This window comes from Plodia interpunctella, chromosome 9 (genome assembly GCF_027563975.2).
Source record: "Plodia interpunctella isolate USDA-ARS_2022_Savannah chromosome 9, ilPloInte3.2, whole genome shotgun sequence".
Classification (NCBI taxonomy): Eukaryota; Metazoa; Arthropoda; class Insecta; order Lepidoptera; family Pyralidae; genus Plodia; species Plodia interpunctella.
This window is the reverse complement of record NC_071302.1, coordinates 733,810-754,800: the sequence shown is the minus strand read 5'-3', so window position 1 is coordinate 754,800 and position 20,991 is coordinate 733,810. Positions and strand designations below refer to the sequence as shown.

Below are 20,991 nucleotides of genomic sequence, written 5' to 3'. Positions count from 1 at the left end.
TTGTTTTATAAAGTACTTTTATTTATTTATACATTTATGTAAATATTTAAAAAATCATAATAATCATCTTGTGATGATTACTTATACTGTTATCAGTATACAATTAAAACAAGTGAAAAGTTATATTATTAAAATAATCTTTCGAGTTTTTAGTTATTCTTTTAGGTCACTGTCCGAAACGTTTCATTTCCGAAAACGTCCGATCACAGTTTGAGAGCCGCACATCCGCGACAGGTCTTATTGTGACAGGCTCCGAGGACAACGCACAGATTACACACAATGATGTCCACTCCCGTGCCCCCGGGGACACCAGCGGGGACTGTTTTTTACTGGCTAACTCAATAGGCATTGTGCCATCAGTGTAATATGCATAAATAGCCCGTAATTTCATTGTTTATACGTGCTTATAGCTAAAAATAATATGAAAAATGTTAATCACGTCGGTGATTTTTCTGTTTCTGGGATTGAATCACATAGAATTTTTAATTTCACTTAGAAGTACAAAATTAGGATATCTGTCGACTCGTACTAACTAGGTACGCAATGTTCACGCATTCGCGTCGGCATATCCGAGTTCGGCGACAGTGTGGCTGGCATTAGGACAAACATTAAAATTTGTGCGGCCGCGGCGCGGGTGTCGTAAAAAAATATGAATATTACAAAAATTACTTTACAGATTTTGCGATTTTGATGCCCCACATACCTACCATTTAAATTTCATCAAAATCAGACCAACGGTTCGAAATTTATCGCGTTAAAAAATGAATTTTTGCCAAAGTAGAATTGTAGACCACGCTCGCGTCGCTCGCTCGGTCAATACATAAATATAAATATATATTACATGTATATTTGCAATAAAGGTACCTTCTTTTTTGACCAATTTCCATCAAAAATCACGTGTGCGGATTAAGTTATCTATCGGTTGATTAATTGTCCATACATTATGATAACGTGTCATTTATATCTCAGATTCGGCGATAAAGGGATTAATGTGAACTAACCCCGAGATACTATCACTATAATTTTTGTACTCTTTGATTTGGAACGAGATTAGCGATTTCAAACATTAGTATCATTAGTGTTCAAGGACTTGTTAGTACAGCACTAAGAGCGGGTTGCACCAGTTAACTTTAACTTTAAGTTTGACCTGCGCAAATATTAAATGAAGAAAACGGATTTTTTGTAATTGCAATAACAAATATAAAGGACAATATTGGTTGCTAAACACCCAGTGTTGCCAGCCAGTAGGAGACAGCGCCCTCATTTCTTTTCTTAATTTTTTTGACAGACTATACGCCATTTTCTCAAAAAAAAAAAAATAAATTACGATGAATTTAAAGGAGCAATTATAAAAAAAGAGGATGAGTGTTCAGCAGAGAGATGCGTGGAGAATACCTATCAGGAAGCATGTCGACCGTAACTGGATCAGGATGGCTAGACACAGTCATGGTGGAAGATAAAGGAGCCATGTCCGAAGACCGGTGAAGAACATAGGTTAGGTACCTACGTTTATCTCAAAAAAATAACTGATCCCATAAGAAATATACCTAAACGGGCGAAGCCGCGGTTACAAGCTAGTTTTTAATAATTTAAATACCTACAAGTGTCAATCAAAACAAATAAATCCAGAAAATGTACACATCCATATTCTGTAGCAGTCGTATAATAACAAAAAGTCGACCTGTCTGTCATGCAGTATCAATGGCGGTTTAACTAAACGACTTCACCACGACAAAAGCTTTAACCTTAATCCTGTTTCGGTAGCACAATAAGCTCGAGTCGTGTTTGTAAGTGTCACGCTAAAAGTTTTTGTTGGATGAACAGCTTTTGTGCTTTTTATAAGCTTCGGAACTAAGTAGCTACATCGATGGAAAGATTTGACGATTAATATTATAAAATAAAGTCTAGCCTCGTCTGTCTGTTCGCGACAAATTCAAAAATTGCATGGATTTTCGTGCGGTTAAATAATAAATTGTTGTTTTCGCTTCGCAATCCTGGGGACAATGGAGCATTTTTTAAATAATTTAAAAAAAAATCTTAAGAAAATATGATACAAATTGATTTCACATTCATTACATATTTCCTCAGGGCTTATCATGCTTATCACATAATAAAGATTTTTTTAAATTTGTTTGTATTTTTTTTAATATGTTACTTTAAATATTTTGACTTAGGAACTATTTTATGCTAACCTCTTTACCGCATCATTGCTTCTCTTTTTACTGTAGGCGCGTCGGGCTCTGATTGTACGACCAGCCGCCCTGAGGTAAACCAGAGTGTTTACCTAAGGGCGGCAAGACAATAATAAGAGTATTGTTGTCTTGTTGGATGAGAGAGGTGGATGGGAGGACAGATAGTTGTCTTATTATTTTAAGGCGGGAATAAAACTTCACGTTATTTCTCCTGTAAGATATACCTATTCATACTTTATAATATGTAGATAGGTATTTATATTTGTTTAAAAAATATAGGTAAACTTACAATTAAATCTTCACAAACATGGATCCAAAACGTGCTTCAATAAAAGAATAGAAATCCATGTCTCATCAAATTATCTTTATTAAATTCATACATTAAAATTCATAATATTACTTAAAAACCCACTTAATTTTATATCAAAATGTAAAAAAAAATACGAATTATTCAATAGTTACAGGGGAATGACTATTTCTTAAAATGACTATGTTATAACACTACGGTGGATTGTTCGTAGGGTACAGTCAACAGCACATGAATTCATCCAAAATTATTACAAATTAAATACTACAACTAACAGCACAAATGAGTTACATACTTAGCACAAAATGAGGTCAACCTTGGTACCTATGCGATGCGATCTCAATTCATTTAGGTTTTAGGTTTTAAGGTCATTATTTCTGCAATTAGTTTGCCGTTTTTATTGTAAAAACAAATCTTTGAAGGTAATTAAAAAAGCGAAACTTAAAAGCCTATAATATTATATAAATAAATGATTGAGACCAAATTCAAAGAGATTTATTACGATTTAATTAGTGAAAAACGTTTTATCAAAAAAAAAATAGGTTAAGCACAAACTCTCTCTATCGCACTGTTGATGTTCGCCACTATATAGGTACCTAGCGTAGAGTGGCAATTGAATGTGTTTTCCAAAATACCCATTAGGTAAGTACTTCTTTAAAATTGAATCGGTAGTTTCACGTTTCATTATAGCTCTCCCCAGCCTAATTCGTCATTATTGCTATTGAAATGATTTGTGTAGGTACGTGCCATGTGTGTACATTAGGGTTCAATTTTGGGTAACTTGACATACGGTTGACTGTACTAACTGGTATTTAATTTTATTTCTGCTAACCATATAATTATACTAAACTATATGTAATACCAGGATAATAATATACATTTTTAGCAGGAAAAAAGATTTGCCTCATCGTGAAGATCAATCACATCGAATGGCATGCATCCACGATATGTCGTCGTCATTACAATGTCATCATGTAAATGAAAATCATTTTAAATGAAGATTTCTCAAGAATAAAACAATCTTACTGTCCTATTCAGGTAGGTAGGGATATTTTAGGTTTAGATAGACGAGACATTACTGTGTTGTGCCCAATGTAAATTATAAATTATCTTTCCTACTAAGTACATATTATATTATATTTATACCTAAGTACTTTATTTATATACTTAAATCAAATAAAATTCGAAATGTACGCAATATTTATGTATCAAAACAAATCAAATCGTTTATTCAGAAATTAGACCTTCACAGGCACTTTTTCTCGTCAATTTTTATATTTACAGTTATTTCTCATAAGCTACAAACTACCACGGCCCACGGCCACGGTATTGTAATACCACTCTTGTATTATCACCCTATAATTATTGTACTGTCTGTCTGTAGACTTAAATAAAAGTACCTCATACCGTACTTACGATAGGTGTAACCATCAGGTACCTAGTATATAGTATGTATATAAAATATTGCAGATTGCAGTTATATGGTATAGTGGTTCTTATACCTATATTTATTTATATTTGATTGATATTGTGTGTTAATTGATTACAAAACAATAAAATACGAAATTATATTAAAATCCAATTACCGGTTGTTGTAAGGCGGTTGAGAAACCTAACATTCCCAAGTTGGAATCCCACTGCATACCACGTGAGTTAGTATAGGTACCATTCGAATTTTATTTGAATTGTCGTCAATTTCAACTAAGTCCAGAACATTCCTTATATGGCAGTGGCAAAATACCCATTATACCCTATTTGGTGACGTCGCTCCTCTCCGCTGCCGTGTAGCCGTGATGGTTGACAGCGTAGTCTATGATCTTGGTCCTGCCGTCGCCGCCCTTCAGGGAATAGTATCCTCGCACGAAGTCGCCCTGGGAGGGAGCCGGGAACGGCTTGCTCGGTCTGACCTGGAATTGACAGAGGGAACACAGTGATTTTGATGTCAAAGGTCATTAAATCATAGTTATTTCACTCACAGGAAGTCACAATCGAGTTCTATCAAATGCATTGTTGAATATATATATATATATTTTTTTTTTAATTTTGAAAAATATGCAACCAACTCTATTCTGTGTTAATAAATGTAATCTTGTAGTCATAACGTTAGTCTAGGACCTCCAGACCACAAATTTCTAATTCATATTTCTTTATTGTATACGTATTTACAATGTGTTGGTTGGTTTACATTGAGTCCCATACATTTTACCCTGGTAAGGTGTGTTTATTTTGGCCACTACACCGCCGCGGAGGTCATCAAGAGAGATTCAAAATTCGCAAATTATAATTTTATGACTGACCTTAAATTTAGATTACGCTTTTATTACACACGCACTTGGCAATTGTTTCGGCGATGCGAACCGCAAGATCAACACAAGGCCGGTCGGTGGAATGCGTGAGTACGATATGTTATCATTATAAGCCACTCCATAGCCAGCGAAAGGACGCTACGCTGATATCAGCGCTCTACCCGAAACTATCCTTAAGGTCATCTTGTTGACCACTGAGTGAGAGTTGAGTGATCTGTCTGTACCCGTGAATTTGGTTAATAATGTGATACTTTATAAAGTAGATGGCTATAGATACTATGCATAAAGTTGAAAACTTTTTGTAAACAATTTCAACGTTTAAATAATTACAACGAATATAAACTGCAGCTAGTACAGAATATAAATTCAAAACATACGCACCTAAGCATATTAGTATAGCGTGTCTGTGCGCAGCGCTGGATAACCACTTTACTACGCGTATTTTTTGTCTATTGTCAACGCGGACGTGATAGTATGAATTTGTGTTCCGTAAGCATAATTAAGTACGTCTACTTATAAAATTAATTGTCTCCGGCACGCATTTTATTCAGTTTGTTTCATATGTCGTCCAAAAAAAACATTTAATAAATGGCATAACAGTATCCCATATTGTATGGATCTGAATGTTGGGCGACGAAAGTGACGGACGAAAGGAAACTTCATGCGACAGAGATGCGAATGCTGAGATGGATGTGCGGGGTAACTAGATTAGATAAATTGTTAAGGAATGATTATGTAAGATGAAGTATGAAAGCATCAGTTAATGAGAAATTACATAGTTATAGGCTGGTACGGGCATATTTTAAAAAGAGATGAAAATCACGGATAGTATGAACAGGAAAGGAGTATCAATGGATATAGCAAATGACAGAACGAAATGGAAGGAACTTACATACTGTGCCCACCCCACGTGAGGGTCACTCACGTGGGGTGCCATAAGGGGGGCCATAAGGTCAAGAAGAAGCTACTGTTAGCTTCTTCTTGAGTGTCATCAAGTTAAAATGAGACACTGTTTTCCATGTGTCAAAATCAAAGACTTATGTATGGCGCTATGGCTTGTGTGACGGTGGGAACAAGTGACGTCACAAATCGTAGAATCACAAATTATTAAATCTTTTATACATTTTACTTTATACCCAATTGTTTTAAATGGAGTTTGTCTTTGGTAAATTTTTCTCAAAATATATTTTTTTTTAATTTTGAGTATTTCTCAAATCACCAAACCATTAAGGAAATGCCCTTTCTTGATCTGTGGTTAGATAAGTACATTATCTATGTTACATAATCTAACTTATACATATATATATATATTGCTTGTTTTATATTTATGCTCAGGTAATTAAGTTTAAGAAGATGCAGGTTACGATGTTGATGTAACACATTACGTTTTATCACATAATCTGTGGTCCTATGGCGGTCAGTACAAAATGGCTATGTGTTACCTGGCGGCGTCCTAGTTGAGTGACAAATGCGAGATGAGTCAAATCAAAATTTTTTCAAAGATATTCTGACTGTAGGCTTGTTCAGTTGTGCCATTAGGAATATATAATATATCTGTGCCATCCCAGATACGTTATACGATATGCACAACTGTGCCTACTAGTTGGTCCACGAGGGAAACGTGAACAAACTGCCTCCCTCATCGTCGGTCACGGCAAAAGTATTTACCTATGAAATTAGGAAATTTCATCAAAAGACCAGTAGTATAGCAGTTTATTCATTCAATTTCCAAAAAAAATTTTATCTTTCTTTTTTTATAATCTTATTACGATAGATTTAGTATATATACCTATATTTATTTCCAGTTTATGTTGACGTGATAAAGACTCATACAGGCACAGCGTCGCGTAGCGTCGTGCAGCGTTCAGACGCCCACTTAGGACCCGGGCCAGTTGCGCAAACGCAATTTTGGCCATACCTCCTTGGTTCGAGCGCAAACATTATTAATATTCTACGAATTTTAATTAAGAACGAGCCATAACATATTTTTTATTATAGTACCATGATGTTCTTTCATTTTTAGGGTATGTCTGTTTGTCTGGCCGGGCTTCACAGCTGGTTTGCTCCGAAACTACAGGACCAAGCGAAACAATATTTTTTGGGAGCTACTTAAACATAGTTTCGCAAAATATGTGTATAATTTGACATTATTAAATTGAAAAGGCCTGTTTTTAGGATTCCAAGTATGTTATATACATGTCCAAATATATTTTTCTGAGTATATGACTAGCCTACTCTCACTTGACCACTAATATAATATAATAACTTTAACTTAAACCAGTTGAGTAATTAAAATATATACATTGTATTTATGTACTTAATGTTTTTTTTTTTACTTAAAGTATGTGTTAAACACAGACTTATATATACCTGTGTTAAAAAAACATGAATGTACATACAACAAAAAACAATGCTTGCCAAATTTGGTAGTAAATACATAAACTGCAAGGTAAATCTGGTTCAAGAGTCATGTCAAGCATTAAACAATCGATAGACAATATATCGATGTTATCGATACCGCGATTGATACAAACCGATACTTACGTCGATTGAACTCGATTGCATTGTTGAGTAGACACGTCAAAACTTTAGTGGCATAATTTAGCAAGTTTCAGAGTCACCATAATACAGAGCGCGCGTATTTATATTTACTAACGACAAATAATATTTAATGGACCACCAATTTATTTATATATTTTTATACACAACAATTTCAATACAATTTATATAGGTGTATACTTAACATATTTACAAACGGAGCAAAGTAAATTTTCATTAATTTTAAAGTCACTCATAAATTGACCGTGTGCGCTATGACACCTAGAAATAAATTACTTTTAACAAAAAAAAAAAACATTTTCGACGTATGTTTTTATTATAGTCAGGGCGAGCTAAATGATTGGAGCACAAAAATTATTCTTGATCATATAGGGCTCAGCAAAATAGTTGAATCTATATCTACATAATCATGGTGATTAACGACCGAGTAGAGGAAGCTAGCGACAGTGCATGACAGTAAGTTTTTGACAGGGAATTTTTTCATTACAAAATGATAATAATAATAATACATGTAAGTTACAAGTAATCCCCGTGTTAAAGACGTGGGAGTTATTCGTAAGTACGCGCGCTCTATATGCTCCAAATGGAGAACGTCACTCTATCGCTATTTGGGTATACCAAGGGTAAGTCTTTAGATTGTGCGGTGACAATAATAGTTGCAAATCGTGACTAGGCATTTCACGTCAGTGCGGTCAACTAAAATACCGCCTGCTGATTTCTCATTAATTTTTCTGATAAAAAATATATCAACAACGATGTAAGTACTTATTCTAGTACCTATCTACCTATAAGGCAATTCCGCATTTCACATTTCTTCAAAGCAATCTTGGCCAATTAATTAGCATTGTCGAAGACAAGGTTACCAGGCTATGGCAAGCCAATCTAGTTTTATGGAAACTTTTTTCTGTAGGTAGCGGAAAAAATTAAACTGGATTAGTAACGCAGAGCTAAATTTAACAGTTCCAAAATGGTACCTATATTGTTTAAATGTCAGCGGTTGATGTTTGTATTTGTTTGTAGATTGAACTAGTTGTTTTCCCATCCATTAAACTTTGACCCATCTTCTCAATCCTAGGATACTTTTTACTCTTTGATCCATCTATGACAAAGAAAATTCGAAATTACTGGTAGTTGACAGTATATGAGAGTGAACATAAAGATCTGACGACGACCTCGGTGGCGCAGTGGTCAAGTTCTTGCCACTGAACCGAGAGGTCCCGGGTTCGATCCCCGGTCGGGTCATGATGGAAAATGATCTTTTTCTGATTGGCCCGGGTCTTGGATGTTTATCTATATAAGTATTTGTTATAAAATATAGTATCGTTGAGTTAGTATCCCATAACACAAGTGTCGAACTTACTTTGGGGCTAGCTCAATCTGTGTGATTAGTCCTAATATATTTATTTATTTATCTTTTTCATTCATAATAAGTAATTTCAAAGAGTTATTCTGTAATATAAACGCGCGAACGCTAAATTTAGTTTTAAGTCGAAATAAATTGATATTTCATTTTTAATTCTAGCTTGGCAGTTTCTCTATAGGAATTCTAATACTAGCCACTTGTATAAATAATCGATCGTAAAAGTGTATCGATTTGGGACGATTCCATCGAGTGTCCAGTGGTCTGTCGGCTTTCACTCGAGTTCGCAGTGTGCAACAATTCTTACACTTTCTCCCAATCGGTAACGCTGAGTAAAAACACTGTTTTATATTGAACAATGCTTGATAGCCTCCTTAAATAATGTCTGTCTGTCCACTCATAATATAGATTACTAATTTCTTTATATTCGAATGACTCTATTCCTAGCTCTTATAATTCATCCGATTGCGATTTTATTGGCCAAAAGGCGTCTCACATGACTTTTTTTTAATTTAGACGATTTAGTAGACGCAATACACATACACCTAGTGATTAACACCAGTAAATTTTCTCAAGATGTTTTTCTTCATCGAATGCAAGTGACGGTTTATTAAAATGGCTTTATATGAGTCAGATTGATATATAAACTCATGAAGCAAGAGCAGCCCTACCAATCACACTAGCGGATCACCCGATGGTGATTTACTTTGTTATTAAATACTAAGTAGTGTTTAACCGATGTTAAACACTACTTAGTATTTAATAACAAAGTAATACACAAGAAACTCCTTACTGCTAACAACACGAATATTACTTTTTTAACCAATAATTACTTGCAAAATAAATTGTTGTCTTCTTAACAAGTTTTTTTACTTTACCTATAATAGCGTAAAATATTTTTAAAGGTTTCTTTCAAAAGCGACAACTACTATTAGAGAAATCGCCAAAGATTGCCACAACGAATATCATTTGTATGCGGACGAGCGCCGCGAACCTGTTATGTTTGAAACGCCGCAATTTGTCTGCGGTTATGCAAATGTTGTTTATCATGCTTTTGGCCATTTTAGAAGTCCTATTATTTACCTGCTTCATCTAAAATTATGAAAGAAATGGTCACTAAAAGTATGAGAACAGAAAAAGTTTTAGAGTGCTCGTTTGGTTGGGAAAAAATATTGTTCATTCAAACGAAGTAGTGGAATAGTTTCTTTTATAGTATATTTCCGCAGTTGCATTCCTGTCCCATATAGTGTCTTTATGCAATAAGTTATCGCAAGAAATAACAAAGTAAAGTCATTGCAAACAGTAGATTTTGTTCACGGCTTCTCCCGTTGTCTGAACTACCTAATCATACTTAATTTGCAACACGACAGACAAACTAGCCTAGATCCGGGAAGTGGCACAGTCGACCGCATCTCAAGTCAACCACCATGAATCTTTATGGCATGGTAAAAGGGGCGAATTTGAAATGAACTCAGGTAGATTGATGTGCTGTTGACTGTACCAACCGAAATAAAATTGGCAACCCGACACAGACCAATGCGCGCCGGCAGCTGTTACGCGCCAGTGGACGTGGTCACAGCGTTCGATGGAATGCGTTTGATTGGTATACTCGTGGGGTAAAGTGAATTTATTTATTTAACTTTATTACAAAAAAAAAGTGTAAACGGCGGACTAAGGCTTTTTTTTAGTTAACGGACAATTATTAATTTATTCTAATTAGGTAATTAATAAATCCTGTAAACGTGAAACTAAGTTTGTTACCTCTTGATGATTTTGCTATTTTGAAATGTTACAAATATAAAAAATACCTATAACTATTAGTACGGAAAATGACATACCTAGGATATCTTTCATCGCGAAAAAAGATCATAGAAAAAATAACTTAATCAAATACAAACTAACGAAACAATGACAATATAATAGCAATTATGATTTTAATCGAGTTGATTACTCATGAATCAATGAATTTGTTGTTTGTATCTTTTTGCAGATCCAATCAAATCACTTTACTAAACGATTGTACTTTATCTTTGTGGGTTTAGTCAGGGCAAACTTTGTAGTTAAATAAATACTGAAGCCCTTCGATTGAGAGTCCAGCTCGCGCATGAAAGCGGCCAATTCAGACGAAGATACAACTCATAAGGCACGGCGTGAGTCGGCGGCGGCGTGGCCCGGAAAACTGACCCCTAATAAATTGGGATAAAGCAAGGGGCAAGTAGAGGAAGATTTTGACCAATTGTAAGTTCTTGAGTTCCCAAATAATAATAATATTCATTTGTTTCAGGTTCCTATAGACCCATAAATATAAATACGTTTACAATTTTTAAATTAATAGAAATTATTATTGCAAAAGCCTCCACCAATTAACATGTGCCATTTCGTTGATGACCTGTCAAATGTTACAATTAATCAGAGCACGTGACGTCAACGACCTTGCCGCCTCGTTCACTGTCGCAGTTATGTCAGAGTCTCGTGGATACTTTTTGTAAAGTCTATAAAGACTTGCACGTAGTATAATCATTACAAAGTAAAACAAAGTATCAATCTATCAATACATTATATCTGTAATCGCCTCGTACGCCATCCACGGGAAGACATAGAGTCTTATCATAGGGCGGAAATCACACGCCACAATCGTCTACACCAACGTCCACTAAAAACTAAGCTATTTTGGGTAATTGTTAAGGTAATGATGTCATAAGAGGCGACTGAGGAGCCGTAATATAAGCGGGAACACGCGAGGCCGAACACGATAGAATGTCCTGTGGTGTTAAAGTGACATATTTGTACAACGATGTTATCTATGTAGAAAAATAAGTCAATAATTTAAAAGGTTAATATACGAACATAATACTTACATTGGCATCGTACACGAGAGAGTACAGAGCAGTTGGAGACACAGGCTTCGGATTACTTGTGATGAATCCAAGATTCACGGGCCCTTTCAACAACGGGATTCTTCCTTCATTTATCCTATTATTAAAAATCCCTTCTTTGAAATTCCAGTACCCTTTCTTAGCCACTAGCTCTTCAAACGATGGTTTGTGGGCAAAACCTAAGCTGTGTTTTGGTAAAAATGGATACTGAGCTTTGGTATATTTGTTAGTGTTCAATAACTTGCTTACAGCCACTGCTTTTTCAAACTCTGGCAATTTTGTGTCCGGATCGTCCAGATAGCTGAGCAGGGCTTCATCTAAGTTCTTGTATGTGTTATATGCTGTCTCCCTCTCTTTCGCACCTGGTCCGGTGTCATCATATTTGTTTTCTATGGCGAATTTGATTTGGGCTTCCGACGCTGCCGATTGGGGTATTGCGAAGTAATTATACTCTGCTGACGCGAGCGTGCACGAAATGACTACCTGGAAAAAAATAGCAGGTATATTAATATATACTTTTGCGATTATTTGTGTGTATGGCACCTAAAATGTATAACAACATTCCAAAACAATATAAAGATTTGAATTTAAATTTATTTAAAAAGAACCTCAGTTCGTTACTGTTTGATAAATGTTATTATAATTTCATGATAAACAAATAAAATAAACAGAAAAAAATTTAGTTACTTCACAGTTACTAGTACACCGTTCGTTACCTCCAATTTGTTACTTTTATTTATTCGGTTTTGCTTTGTGGGATGATACCATGCTCTTCATGGAATGAAAGGTAGTCTTTATGTCCTTTTTCTGATTCATCTACATCTATGAGAAATTTCAACAAGAGTTAACAATCTTGCTTTTTATTTATAAAATTAGTAGGGTTTGACGACCTCCGTGGCCTAATGGTCATCAGTATCACACCACACTGGAGGTCCCGGGTTCGAACCCCGGTCATGGAAAATGATCTTTTTCAGATTTACCTGGGTCTTGGATGTTTATCTATATATGTATGTATATGTTATAGAATATAGTGTCGTTGAGTTAGTATCCCATAACACAAGTTTCGAACTTACTTTGGGGCTAGCTCAATCTGTGTAATTCTGTCTGTATATATTTATTTATGTAATTCTTTATTTATTATAGATATATGTTATAATTTTAAATGTGTTAAGTGTGTGCCATTAATTATATAATTACTATGGCGCGACCGTCTTCGATACGCGTGAAACCCCGTGTACCCTCTGGTGGTATCTGAAAACCAGTGCCCTGCTCTCTTTGTCGAGCAGAATATGCACTGAGATACTGCCCATTTATATCGCTGCGGCACATGATTGTATAGTTATGTGGAATGTTTCCTGTGTATTTGTTCTTAATTTTAATGGTTTACTGTATCATAAATGTATATTGTGTGTCCTCGATATAAATAACCAGTTTATCTATCTACATTTCTTTATCAGTCAATTACCCAAAATACACTGCGACTCAGTAAACTCAGCAACAAACGCAAAGAACTCAGAGTGGAAACAATATTAACATAAACCCACGTTACCTAACGGTGTAACAAGTGCGTACATATATTAAATCGAGCAAGGAGATTTCGTAAAAACAAGTTGTTTGTTACGTTCGTAGTGCGCCTAATTGTCGGAACCATCGGCGCATCGCACGTGATCGTAATATGTGAACAGCCAATTAGCTTTTAGAGAGATTTTCTAACAAATATTTTATGAGGTACTAAAGTGAATAAATAAAACTTGATAAGACCTTAGGTTAAGATTATGAATATCTCGTAAGTACTAGATATTAAAGTATTATAGTCATTTATTTATACGCTAATAAAGTTTAGAAATTGTATGTTATCACAACTAATGTGCCTTATTCCATTTAAGAAAATAAGTATATGTAGCCTTAGGTATATAATCTAAGATTTTTTATAATAGATTGATTTATGTTAGAAATATTAATCTAAATTTAGCTATAATCTAAAATAACTATATTGTCTGGAGAAATTACTCGAAAATCGTAAATGCTGGAATGACACAATAAACTTACTCTGGAATGAGGCACATGCCTTATTGGTAAATGCATATAACCAAATACAAAATAAAATCTTTCACATTTTTCTCACTTAATCAGTACTAGAGACATGCAAGCAAATATACGCAGATATATATTTACTATCCAGCATAATTAATTAGTAACAGATTTAGTGAATTTCCAAACAATTCGTACGTAACGCTCCAAATAAAGTTATCTCAAATCTGACCGCATTGTGTGAACTTGAATAAATAGCACATTGTTTGCTATCGCGGCTCATCTTAATTGAAGTGTTGCTGTGGGATGAAATGGGTTATTGTTTTAAAGAAACATGATATTAGGTATACTGATTAACTAGGTATTTGAAAAAGGGGGTCAAAAGCTTTAGAACGGCTTTATTTAGTTGTGAAAATATTAGTTAAAATTATTGAAATGAGAAGTAAAAGTAATGTACAAGGAAACCATTTTCTTTTTAAATAAAAAAACCTACTTTTTCTGATTCAACTTGTTAATAAATAAAAATGTTATATACGCATTTATTGAGGAAATGTACGTAAGTATTGGAAAACGATCTTTTTCTGATTGGCCCGGGTCTTGAATGTTTATCTATATATGTATTTGTTATAAAATATAGTATCGTTAAGTTAGTATCCCATAACACAAGTCTCGAACTTACTTTGGGGCTAGCTCAATCTGTGTGATTTGTCCTAATATATTTATTTATTATTTATTATTATTATTATCCACGCTTTTGTCATTTAATTGTTACAAGTAAATTGTGTAACTTAATTTTTTTAAAATTATCCACCATCTTTAATGGTGGGTGAAAGTTTGTATGAAAATCGTGTTTGTTCCGCTTTACTACAAACGATACTCATTTCGACTTATTTATTGACAGCGTATCTGTGGTTTTTAGATGGGTCGCAGTTGTAGCTACTTAACCACCTGCCTATAATATCATCATCAGTCAGCATTATACATATTTTATTGAGTTCGTAATCAGCTGAATTCTTGTTAATTTTCATATATTTGACGACCTCGGTGGCGCAATGGTAAAGCGCTTGCCTCTGAACCGAGAGGTTCCGCATTCGATCCCCGGTCGGGTCATGATGGAAAATGATCTTTTTCTGATGGGACCTGAGTCTTGGATGTTTATCTATATATTTATTTGTTATAAAATTTAGTATCGTTGAGTTAGTATCCCGTAACACAAGTCTCGAGACTTGTGTAACGAATGAGTTACTTCGAAGTAACTTTGGGGTTAGCTCAATTTGTGTGATTTGTCCTTATATATTTATTTATTTACTATTTACATTTTTTATCTTACCTTGTGTTTATTCATAATGCAAGTAGACATAGAAGCAAATATGCAAAATGCATATTTGTTTCTATTTTAATCGTTCAACATTACAATTAGGTACTTTGTTTGTTGAATATTAATATTATCATCCGGTGCTATCAACAATGGAATTGCGTGATCAATTCATAATTAGCATAATTAATCGGAAATAATATTTCTACACCTTTACAAATATCATTGGCTAATGATCGAATGCGCCTGCGCATTTGAGAGTCTAAAGACCATCCACATAGATCAACAGAAAAGAAAAACAAATACTATTACTAGGTACTTCAGAAATGAGAGGATAAAAATTGTAGTGAAAGTATTTATTTATCCATGTATAAATTCCACCAATATGAGTATTATAAAGAGAAAGAGAAAGCGATAGTCTCTTTTTTTGAAGATCTCAATGCCGAACCTATAGGGGAAGAGGGACGATTATTCCATAGTTTAGAACGAACAGTAGTTGAGCTTTAACTCTTAAAATGATATTGTACTCTCTTATATGAATACACGTCAAGAACATACCCCGCTAAAATATGTTTTGTCTTTATCGCACTTTATGATATTTGCTATTGACAGAGACAAAACATACTTAAGCTTTAGGTTATCCAGCACACTATGCTGCTTTTTATCCCGAAACAAAACGCAACTAGTATACTTTTAAATATAAACAAAATTAAACGGATCAATGAGAAGGCTTTCTAGAAGCCACTTTCACGAATTCGGAAGCGCGGGCGCACCTTGGCCGCGATTGCTCGAGTTATCGCGACCTTAGAGGGTTTCCTCACGTCACTTACGCAAGATTTGTACAGCGGACCACACGAGTTTTGGGCCCTCCGGCGAAATTACTACAAAACAAGTGACAGTAGGTTCTATTAAACAGTTCTTTAAATCAAAATCAAATCATTTGACCTTCACAGGCACTTTTTCACGTCATATTCTAAATTAAATGATGTTTACCAAAGCTACAAACTACTAGCATTTCGGAACGACCATTGCCGAGAAGAAATGCCGAAAGAAACTCATTCAAATAGTTTTGGTCCCTATTATGCCAGAAGGCCTTACCATTTTTTAAATATAAATTTATGTATTAGAAAAAAACATGAAACTTAAGATCAGCCGAGTTATCTGTATAAGTACTTGAAAGATTTCATGTACTAAGTAGTTTATACGGAACTAAATTTTACCTAGTTGAGAAAATAAAGCTTTCTTTACATTTTAAAAAAATAACAGGTTAGTTAATTAAACAATAGGTAAGTAAGAAATTTTGAAAAAAAAGTAGTCCTGTGAATTTGATTTGGCTCTTTTTAATAACGTCGTATGTTGCACATTATATAGTGTTATATAGCTTTAGTCCGCGGCTTCGACCGCGTGTATTTTCCACTGCAACAGATATTTTTCCGTGAAATGTACCCATGTCCTTCTCCATACTACAAACAAAATATATGCAAAATTTCAAGAAGATTGGTTGAGTAGATAGAGCGTGAAGAGGTAACAAACAAACTTACTTTCTCATTTCTAATATTAGTTAGGATGTAGTCACTTCTTGTAGAATGATGGCCATTGTAAGATTTCTATAATAAGTATTGATTTCAAAGTACAAATTCATATTAATTATTCACCACGACAATACATCTAACTTGATATACTTGATGCATGCGTGAGTTCCGATATAGGTACAGCTAAAGTCAAGGCCAATATCAAAAGTTAGGACCACATTGGATCGAGCCCTCCGGCTACTCACGTAGGTTCGTTTGGTAAAGGTGATTTTCAAGGGCATAAGCATATTGATCAATATAAAATTTTTCTTAGATCATTAGAAAATAATTTTGACTGACACTGTAAATATCTACTAAAATTATTTCACTGATCTAAAACAATTGATCTTGTGTATCCTTACGACACCTTATAATTCCATCTCTCATCTAAGCGTTTTCTGGGTTTCTTCCTGAGTCCTTGAGCGTCGGAGCCAACTTTTATTGAATGGAACTTTTATTTTTTTAAATACGTTAAAATTTGCCATCTGTGGGCTAAATCTAATAAATTTAATTTATTTCTTTACGACATCGAACCATCCAATTGTGCAGAAATAACCATAATATATTTAGTTCTTTATAGAAACGAGCCATGAAATGTCACCTGATGGTAAGAGTTCACCACAGCCCCTGGGCTGTTACTGAACAACAATACGTGGGTCATCACAGGAGCGTCACCGGCCTTACAAGAAGTCATATACCTACTCGTTTTTTGAAGGTTCACCTAGTTAAATTTGTTTGTTACTTCTTCGTACTTTAACTACTCGACCAATATTCTTGAAATTTTGTCTTGAAAGTAAATCTTGAAAGTACGTAGAAAGACATAGGGTATCTAACTGTTCCCGTAGTAAATTTACGCGGGCAAAGCCGCGGGCAATAGCTAGTAGCCCATAGTCTACAAACCACACATTTTACTATAGTATACCCATGTAAAATATGCCAAGGTCGCAGTGATAGTTAGTTACTATATACTAATAATTACGTATTATTGATACCTGTTATTTCCTTTCCTGTACTCTTTCATCTACTTACTCAAATTTAGCGAAGAGTATTCATAATTTATACATAAATTGATCGTATTAAATACTTCGTGGTATTACAAATTATATGAATGACCTAACCACAAGTAAGTGACCCCAGCTAAAACAATTAATCAAAATAGTTTTTAGTTAATTTTTAGTATAAAATCAATCAAATAATGATTTTTTTTTTAAATTAAAAATAATATTTTAGCCACAAATATTTATTGTCGACAAAAAATCACGACTGTTGAGGAGCTTTTGAGTGCACCAAAAGATCGTGTTTATCATAACAATTCATTCATGAAAATTTAGAGACGTTGAAAAATTAATATCTACGTTTAACTTTGAAAATTTGATACACACTTTGAGATATGGGAAAATAAATAAAATGTTGTAAAATAAACGCGCACAAATATACATAACGCTTTATAATTGGTAAAGTGCTAAGGTGTGCTTTGTAATTCCTTAAAATCTTATTATACAATAATATAATATTTTAAAGTTTTTTTTTTTTAAATTCTTTTATGCACAAAATATCAAAGCGCTTTGATGTCTTTTTGAATGATTGATAAACATGAAATACTAAATATATTTATTAAATACAAAATATTAGATATTACACCTGTATAGGTATAGGTACCTTACGGGGTAGGCAAAACCTTGGGTCCTATGGACGCAACACAGAAAAGAGCAAAACACATTTAGAACCGCAGACAAACATTAGCGAAAATAGGTGCATATATTTACCACATCAGGGACAAATAAAGATGATCTAGAACTTTCATATAAATTCGGGGTAGAATTTCCAAAAATCCTCTCTTAGTGCTCACCTACACTCCCCAGGGAACGCACATGCCAAATTTCAGCGTTCTACTCCCAGTAGTTTCGGCTGCACGTTCTGTACATATATATATATATATATTGATGATGAGACAGAGTCCTTCCTGGTACAATAAGTGCGTGTCCGGTGAGCCGTTGACCGGACAGCACCACAGTGGTACAGATTGGGAATGCAGTCATATGCGAGAGAGATTTCGAAATCTAAGCATCGAATATTAGATCACCAAATAGCGAACAACTATCTGCAATGGCGGCAACAATAAAGTTCTCGACTCGTTAGGTCTCGATAAAGTTGTTGGTATAATCAAATCGCAATGGGTATTATTTACATTTTAATTTGATTTTATTTGATTTGAGACATTATTATTATTATTGACACTTTAATTTTAAATTGATTTTATTAATTGACAGTTAAATATTTGTACGCCTATAAGGCAGAATGCATGTTCTATCTATATCATGATCACCTGATTGTAATTCTGTATTCTGACAAACAAATGATTTGATTTGATTTGAACTGTGGTGATCACTACGCCATTGGGGTAATTGTTCATTCGGTTAGCTGCAAGTGCTGCAACTTGATTGGTGTTTGATAATAACATGTATTTATCTAAATATCGAGTTCTTGTAATAGCTTGCTGGTGATTTAATACTCGACATGAACTTTAATGTTACTTACTATACCTATAACTGATATGGTGAAAAACTTAATTATAAAATAGTTTCGAAAATTATATTGAAACAAACAACAGATGCAATGGCGGTCCGGTGGCTAAGATTGCCTATGAAACGTAAGGTCCTAAGTTCGAATCCTACATGTGCCAAATGGTGATTTGAAAGCATTGTAGGATATTATGTTAATAAAAATAAGTTAAACTTACAGAAACAGCTTAATTTTATGTATTTGTTTTATTGATAGTAAAGTGAAAATAGTTAAAATATTAAGTAGTTAATTTTATGGATCTGTTTTCACGAACCAGTTTTTTTTATCAATTGTAGCTAACGTTTCATTGGCGTTGCACTATTTATGGTCGCAGTCATATAAACAAAAGTTTCACCCAAACTAGTAACCACGTGTTTATTACACAAACATTCAAAACGACACTAAAATAAACTTTGAATTAAAATAAAAAATAAAAACTTTACTCACCAAAAACCAAAACATATTTCCGAACATAAAATTCAAAATTCGAACACAAAATCACAGCACTAGGGATGTCCTCATCGTCTGTGAAATCGATCAATCGATTTCAAAATGCGAGACGCGAGAGCCGCGCGCGGTGGCTTGCAGTCGAGTGGCCAGTGTGTAAGAACAATTGGTAACACTCTCGCGCAGTTATTTTAATTGCAGACGAAAAACGGAACTGGCCATTATGGTGCATGTTCGTGGGGTATTGACGTGGTAAATAATACTTATTATAAGTAGTTGTGTTTCATGACAAAGCCTCTAATGTATGTTGCAAATGAGTACCTATATAATTTAAGGTCCTGACTATACAGTAGCATTTTTGTCCCAGTATTCCTAATGCGAAAAGCAAGTCAGCGATAAAATAGGAAATCTAATCGATCTGACGATATTTTCATAAATTATTGCGAAGAATCGTGAAGAACATGAAGAACTGGCAAACTATAGTTCACGATTTTTTTAAAAAAATTATCATTTGCGGTTTATCGTTTATCATTCTACTTTATTAAGCGCCATTGACCATCAGACTTTTTGACCAACTTCTACGGGTAATGCAAGGTATCAGCTACCTTAATATTAAATTTTATAAAAATTGGCCCAGTCGTTCGAGTGTGAAGAAATTACAGACATACAAATTTTCGCCTTCCTATATTATAGTGGGATGGGATGTTATAGTGGGATTGAAAATACATGAAGAATTTTTAAAGTATTATTTACCAAGTTTATTTTATTTTCTATTATATTAATCGACACAATTTCTATCCATTTACGACACTAACACCGATAAATATATTGTGACAGAAACACAAGATGTCGTGGCCGCTTTATTTTATGGGCAATTTTGATAATGACCAACTGAATGGATAATGATAGACATTTGATTTATTGTTCAGTTCAGACGTCTAAGTATTGTTTAAAATGACCTAGTATTGTTTCAACACATCTAATTTTATGTTGTACGTCTGTTTTGAGGTATTGTGCCTACAAAGCACTTAATCATATTAAATTGATTTAATAAATACTAAAGCTTATTGTAATGTAGAAAAAGTTAAGCAGACTATTTACCAATAATAATTTAATATCCAAAGTTAAATTATTAAATTTGACAAATAGAATTTTCTTTTATGAGTATAGTATCAATTTACTCTACTTAGTATAAAACAAAGTAACTTACCGCAGTCTCTCTGACCCTACGTATTCGATGTATACCTATGGCTGTGAAGCCATATAGATGACTATAGCCTGAGTTTTTTTAAAGATAATTTTATTGTATTTCGATCAACAGATCTCTAAAACCTAAACAGTAATACGACCTAAAATTTCATTTATGGACTGCTGAACGAAATAGTTACGTTAAAAAAATGTACACTCTAGCGTTTATCTGTCGCCAGCGCATTGTTACAACCTTTGGTTATAGTATACCCACTCA

The 20,991-nt window shown here is 34.1% G+C and overlaps 1 protein-coding gene across 1 annotated transcript; it reads right to left on the bottom strand.

The window, feature by feature from the left end:
- Positions 1 to 2,541: 2,541 nt before the first annotated feature.
- LOC128672558 (uncharacterized) lies at positions 2,542 to 19,688 on the bottom strand. The gene is made up of 3 exons (XM_053749792.2): positions 19,527 to 19,688; positions 11,583 to 12,083; positions 2,542 to 4,406 (listed from the first exon to the last, which is right to left on the bottom strand). Exons 1-3 carry the CDS (start codon positions 19,551 to 19,553, stop codon positions 4,251 to 4,253), a joined length of 684 nt encoding a protein of 227 aa, XP_053605767.1. The 5' UTR covers positions 19,554 to 19,688; the 3' UTR covers positions 2,542 to 4,250.
- Between the last annotated feature and the right edge of the window lie 1,303 nt (positions 19,689 to 20,991).

Excerpts from the sequence above, each read along its gene's own strand:
- LOC128672558 (XM_053749792.2), bottom strand. The coding sequence starts at position 19,553 with ATGTTCGGAAATATGTTTTGGTTTTTG. Across the intron at positions 12,084-19,526 it reads GAAATATGTTTTGGTTTTTG|GTAGTCATTTCGTGCACGCT; the intron begins GTGAGTAAAGTT and ends ATTTTTTTCCAG. Across the intron at positions 4,407-11,582 it reads CTCTCGTGTACGATGCCAAT|GTCAGACCGAGCAAGCCGTT; the intron begins GTAAGTATTATG and ends TGTCAATTCCAG.